At 42.0% G+C, this 6,415-nt stretch overlaps 1 protein-coding gene across 4 annotated transcripts in view; it reads left to right on the top strand.

Moving 5' to 3' along the window:
• The window catches only part of fsta (follistatin a), a 6,321-nt gene extending 747 nt beyond the window's left edge, over nt 1-5,574 (top strand). Inside the window, exons 2-6 of one of the 4 annotated variants that reach the window (XM_031856848.1) lie at nt 712-903; nt 1,110-1,328; nt 1,410-1,634; nt 2,239-2,469; nt 4,422-5,574. In XM_031856848.1, coding sequence (XP_031712708.1) covers nt 712-903; nt 1,110-1,328; nt 1,410-1,634; nt 2,239-2,469; nt 4,422-4,510 — 956 coding nt within the window. In that variant the 3' untranslated portion in view covers nt 4,511-5,574. Of the gene's footprint in view, nt 1-711; nt 910-1,109; nt 1,635-2,238; nt 2,638-4,421 lie in introns of those variants that run through there. The other 3 variants (XM_031856847.1, XM_031856846.1, XM_031856850.1) reach the window with 3 other exon arrangements.
• Nucleotides 5,575-6,415: the final 841 nt, after the last annotated feature.

Here is a 6,415-nt window from a genome sequence, read left to right as displayed (position 1 = left end):
AAAAAAGAGGAGACTTTTGCACCCATAGCATTTCGTTCGGGACCTTGTAATTAAAATAGATAGAAATCTGTCCTTGATTTAAGCAGCAGACCAGCTCGTGAACACTTCATGGCATGCGCGCGCGCGTGTGTGTGTGTGTGTGTGTCCGTGTCGGTTCAGACATCCTGCTGTTGTCTGGATCAAAAGATATTTTTGCACCACAAGAAATGGGATAACTATTCTGTTTTTTCATTTTTTAATATTTAAATAAACTTTACACTGGTTTGTTCATAAGCAAGGCGTTGTCTGGTACATGTCTGGGATATTGTTCGGAGGCAGACGGCGGTGTGCTCTAAGAACCGTGGTTTTCTGAAGGAGATTGGCTGCTATTTAACGCTGTCTAGACGCTCCACTTTCTGTCCGCTGATAACAAGGAGGCTCGAGGAATAAAGGAACCCCCCCGCCCCCCAGCATAGATTCTTCTTACTTTTTTTTTGGTTTGCGGTTGCATTGTAATGGCTGTCTGTCACAGATGGGAAAGGCAAGTGTTAACTGTCTCGCAGAAAAAAAAGAAGAAAAAAAAATCCGACAAACTACAGCCGGGAGGGCGAAAGGGAGGGAGGGAGGGTCTCGGATAATACGGGCTGCGTGTGTGTCTAGTCGTTCTGGGTCGGCGGTTTCAGACGCGCGACATTCGGGTTTTTATTTCTTTCTTGTTTTTTCTGTTTACAGCTGGGAACTGCTGGCTGCAGCAGGGGAAGAACGGGAGGTGCCAGGTGCTCTACATTCCCGGGATGAGCAGGGAGGAGTGCTGTCGGAGCGGAAGACTGGGGACGTCCTGGACCGAAGAGGACGTCCCCAACAGCACGCTCTTTAGGTGGATGATCTTCAATGGCGGAGCTCCAAATTGCATACCTTGCAAAGGTGGAGGTGCACTCATTTCCCTTCGTTATCTTCATAATAAACACCCTCAAGTCATTTTTGTTAAACAGATCCCAAAAGCGATGATCTTTACGCGCTCCGAAGTGCGTAAATGATTCCGCACTTTATGCGCCAGAGTAATCTTTACGCACATAGCCATGAATCTTCCCCAGCGTCACCTAACGCGGACTTTTTTCTTTTTTTTTTAGAAACCTGCGATAATGTTGACTGCGGACCCGGGAAGAGGTGCAAGATGAACAGAAGGAGCAAGCCCCGCTGCGTGTGCGCACCGGACTGCACCAACATCACCTGGAAAGGACCGGTCTGCGGCGCAGACGGAAAGACCTACAAAGATGAATGCGCACTGCTCAAAGCGAAATGCAAAGGCCACCCCGACCTGGACGTGCAGTACCAGGGAAAGTGCAAGAGTAAGTACATGTTATGTGCAATCTCTCAGCACTTTTTATACTTTGTGTCACGTCTAAACTTCTTTTTTTTTGTCTGGACAGAAACGTGCCGCGACGTCTTGTGCCCCGGCAGCTCCACGTGCGTCGTGGACCAGACGAACAACGCGTACTGCGTGACGTGTAATCGGATTTGCCCTGAGGTGACATCACCCGAGCAGTACTTGTGCGGAAACGACGGGATCGTCTACGCCAGCGCGTGTCACCTGAGACGAGCGACCTGTCTCCTCGGCAGATCTATCGGAGTGGCGTACGAGGGGAAATGCATCAGTAAGTCCGCAACATGGGAACGCGAGAGTGCGAGGCGTTCGGGAGCGCGCCTCCAGCCACTGACTTTGAACGTTGTTTTTCGTTTTTTTTTGTGTGTGCCAACATTCCACTGAGGAGGGGGGTCTTAGAGAGAGAGAGAGAGAGAGAGAGAGAGAGAGAGAGCGAGAGAGAGAGAGTTTGGTAGTTGCTTGTGTTTGCTCAAGAAATGATAGACATCTTATTATTTCCTGATGTTGGCAGCACTATCCCATATGGGAGAGAGGGAAGTAGAGGGGGGAGGGAGAAAGGGAGAGCAAAACAGGGAAGTGCTGGGGGCCAGGAAGACATGCTTCAAGTTAATATTTGAGTCAGATGGATTCTTATCCAGAAAGCAGCCTTGAATGCAAACTAAATCATAACTTTATGCCCCCCCCCCCCCCCACCAACACCATGATTTGTTTTTTATTCCGAGTTTAGCTGTCCAAAAAACTCAGCTGTCATCTGATCCTGCTTTCATGATAATCCATCTAATCAAAGATTTCCCCCTTCCTCTCTCTCTCTCTCTCTCTCTCTCTCTGTCTCTCGTTCTCTCTCTCTCTCCCTGTCTCTGTCTCTCTCGCTCTAGAGGCCAAGTCGTGTGAGGACATCCAGTGCAGTGCAGGCAAGAAGTGTCTGTGGGACGCTCGGATGAGCCGGGGACGCTGCTCGCTGTGCGACGAGACCTGTCCGGAGAGCAGGACGGACGAGGCAGTGTGCGCCAGCGACAACACCACGTATCCCAGCGAGTGTGCCATGAAGCAGGCCGCTTGCTCTATGGGGGTGCTGCTGGAGGTCAAGCACTCAGGATCTTGCAACTGTAAGTAGATAACAAAAGCAAAAAAAATATGAAAGAAAATGAACACACGAAAAAAAAAACCCTGCCCTCCTCCCTCCAAGCAAAAAGACAATATTCCATGTTGCTTCCCCATCAAAACAAACCTCCACTGAGAGTGCCCCTACCCACCCCCCTCCCACCCCTCCCACTCCTCCAAACTTCCCCCCCCCCAAAAATCCCACCCCAGCCTCACCAAGCACAGCTTAAGCAAGCAGAAAAGGACTTGAGAAGAGAAGAACTTGCATGACGTTGTCTTTGTCGCTAGCTTTTGTTCTTGTGTTCTTGTTGTTGTTTTTTTAGATTTTACTTCTTTTTTTCCAATTCTTCTGCAAAACAAAACAACAGAAAAGTAAATGAAAAAAGCATAACTATATATCGGCAGACTCAAGACTAAGAGTCTTGGGAAAAGCTAACTCCATCAACGCAAATAATAAAGGAGACTGATTTTGTTTGCAGTGGAACAATCCTGATATTTAAAAGTGCATGAGATAGTAGGCCAACCTGCAATCTCATGCACTTTTAAATATAATTTTTTATTCATTTTTATGATAGTGGTCATATCTTTACAGCTTGTAAATTCCATGGTTGCATTTGCTAATCTCATGGGTAATGGTGTATTTGTGTTTTTGTATCATTATTATCATTTTTTTCCTTTTTGTTGCTTTCGGCTGTAATCAATCAATTCAAAATGCACTGCCTCTTGAGACATTCACCACACTGCCAACATGTCAGTAAGAACAGACCACTTTTGACAATACTCATACGATGTGCATAAGGTGATTGTAACATTGGTGCCATGTTAGCGACGAAGACGAAGGATTTGAACTTAAGTCGACCGTAGAACCAGAGCCGTTCTGGGGACCAAACCATCAGAAATCAAGCAATAGCCTCAAAGGAGCATGGACATTTTACATTCCGAGTTGCTGTGTAGAAGAGTGTCCCCTTGTTAGTTTCCTCTCTCTCTCTCTCCCCGACTGAGTACCTTAATGTGATGTGCCTAAGGCATGCAACGGAATCCAAGGGACCAACTTTATGATCACCTCATGAGCTAAATACAAATGTAATGCTTTTACAGGATAAGCTCGTAGAACCACACTCTGCTTCTCATCTCATCATTAGAAAAAGACACTCACCTGCTAACTTTTTATTGTGCGTGCTGTTTCCAGTGAATGTATTGTCTACCAGAAAATGTATCAGAAATGACAAATCTATTTGGATTGATGAGGGACTGCCTGTTTTTTTTCTTCTTTTTTTTCGTATTGTCATTTGCTCTCGCTTTTGTGCTTTTTTTTCCTACTTTTGTTTGTGTCCGATGTAAATTTCTTCTGTAAAAAGAAAAGAAAATACCTCAGAACTGTGTTGCGGATCTCTGACCTGCTTGCTAAGGCCAGGCTGTGACACAGAGTCCTCCCTCCCTGTACATTTGAGCCAGAAAATAACCATCGGAGCAAAGAAAAACTAGCAAATACAAGAACACAAGAGCACCTTTTTCTTTTGTGTCACGTGTGTGTGTCTGCTTTCAGGGAATCATGCCCAAAAGAGACCCGAGCCACTGGAACCCATCCGGTGCCCCCGAAACCCACCTTGTGACTCCCTAAACCCCCCCTCCCCTCCAAAGCCTCCCTTACACCCTTCTTTTCCATCGCCCCAATTTCTTCTCTTGTTGCAGCCCTGACTTGCTACATCATATAAGTGGAAGCTTTATGATTGAGGATGCCACAGTATTTGTTGATGCCTAGTCACACAGAGACCCTTCCTCACACACAGAGAGAGAAAAACACAAACATATACACACACACACATATATAAAGAAACAAAAGGGAAGCTGTATGCCAATGGCTTTGCTGTGATAGAAAACAAAATAACATTCAGTGATATTCTGCGCTGTCGTGGTCCATATTCATACAACAGCTACCATATATTCTCCCATATAGCCATTACAGAAGACCAGGAGGAGGATGAGGATGATGAGGACTCAGACTACATGGCCTATGTCCATATATCTTCTATACCGGATGGATAGGCCCCCGTCACTAGGGGAACAGTCCTAGGGCAAGGAATCATGTCCATACTGTACATTATGTGTATGCTTATTTATTTTTTAAAGAAAAAGGAAGTATACATATAGTTCAGTCTGCTAGATGTTTATTTATACTTTGTGTGTGTTTTATAATTTATACATTTACAATGTCAGGCTTACTATCTACCATGATATATTGTGTTACCACTCATTTCCCCCTATTTGTTGTTGTCCCTTTTTACTTTCCTTTCTCTTTTTTTTTAATCATGAAGAAATATATTTGTCCAAAGAGAAGCAGTGTTATTTATTTGTCATGTTACCGTATAAGTATAGGTCCTCTACAAGCTGTAAATTGCATTCCCTGAAGCTGTAAAAAATCTGCTTGTTCCTGTCAAATCTCTATCACAGATGTTTATGTCACACATACGTAAATGCATGTTTAGGCTGTGTGTTTATTTATTGGGAATATATCAATCATTTTATGTACAGAAGTGTTTCTGGTTTGTTTACAACTCATAAGAACTGACCAAAGGGATTATCTCAATGGTTTTCGCAAAAAGAGCATTGTAAAGGTTGCAACACAGCAGTGAGGAAATGGAAGAGAAAAAAAAATGAGCCATTTGTATTTCTTTTCTTATTTCTTTGATTACTTCTTAGTTTTAGCCCTTTAGATTTGTTTCCACATGGAGACGATGACTTAAGACATTATTTTCAATAGCATTTATTTTGTCTGACCACATTAGAGCAGAGGTAAGTTTTGGACAATACTTGATTATTTTGGAAACAATGTGCCATTAACATTTGTGTGCTGTCTTCTTGCCAATGTGCTCCAATTTGCTCTCGCAGAGCTAAAACAGGACTAACGTACTGCAGTACTCTTTCGCTATATCGGACGTCATCACTTTGTTTCTTTGCATTTTTATTTTCAAACATCACAAGAGAAATACAAAATTCTGTTATGAATATATAGTTTTGTATTTTTTATGTAAATGTCATATGTACATACAAAGTTTGATGGTATTTGTACAGATATGAAGAGTGAAACAATAAAAAAAAATTTCCTTATACTTTCTTCTGACTCTGCTGTATTATTCCTTTATGAATAACATGAAACTTGTGATGAATGTGTTTAATTCAAAGGGGACCTAAATCACATGTTTAGACCTACATGCAGTATACTGTAGGGTTGAGCAAAGTGATTATATGCCGTATACGGTGAGATGAGATACATTTATCTACCATGAAAATTGTTAAAAATATATTTTATATTTAATCAATCCTTTTATATATCTGGGTTTATTAGGCGATTGTGGGCATTGGTTTTTATACGATTTTTGCATCAATATGATAATATATTGAATTCATTTGGATGAGCCAAAAACAAACACTGCTCTCAATTCTTTGGTTTTATCCATGAACAGTTTCAGAACTGACATGCCAGAAACTTAATGATATATATCATTATTGTTACAGAAAATTACTTTGGCCCTGATACAGGATTGTACCCATATTGCCACCTCTAACACAGTATGTTCCAATAAAGCTCTGAATCCTAAATACACAATTACCTGTATATGTTGTAGGCCAACAGTAGAATGTTTAATACAGTTAATAATGGCCCTAGAATCACTCCATAAACTGTGAATATATATCTTAAAATCCATACACCAGTTACAAAATCAGGTGGAAGAACCCTTATAATAAATTAAACTCATTAAAACCATTTGATGAAGCATAACAATATGGGAAAGCTCATATTCCTAAAAAAAGATCAACCATTTTTAAAAACCCATGAGTCATATTTGAACCACAGTCTGATTGATTATTAAGCAAAAACACTGAGGTTAAGAATAAAAGGAAGGGAATATGCTTCTAGTAGCCTATAAAGCAAAGGTTAATCCCTCTGGA

Source organism: Anarrhichthys ocellatus, unplaced genomic scaffold, assembly GCF_004355925.1.
Source record: "Anarrhichthys ocellatus isolate YVR2014 unplaced genomic scaffold, GSC_Weel_1.0 scaffold17, whole genome shotgun sequence".
NCBI lineage: Eukaryota > Metazoa > Chordata > Actinopteri > Perciformes > Anarhichadidae > Anarrhichthys > Anarrhichthys ocellatus.
This window is presented reverse-complemented; position numbering and strand designations above follow the sequence as displayed.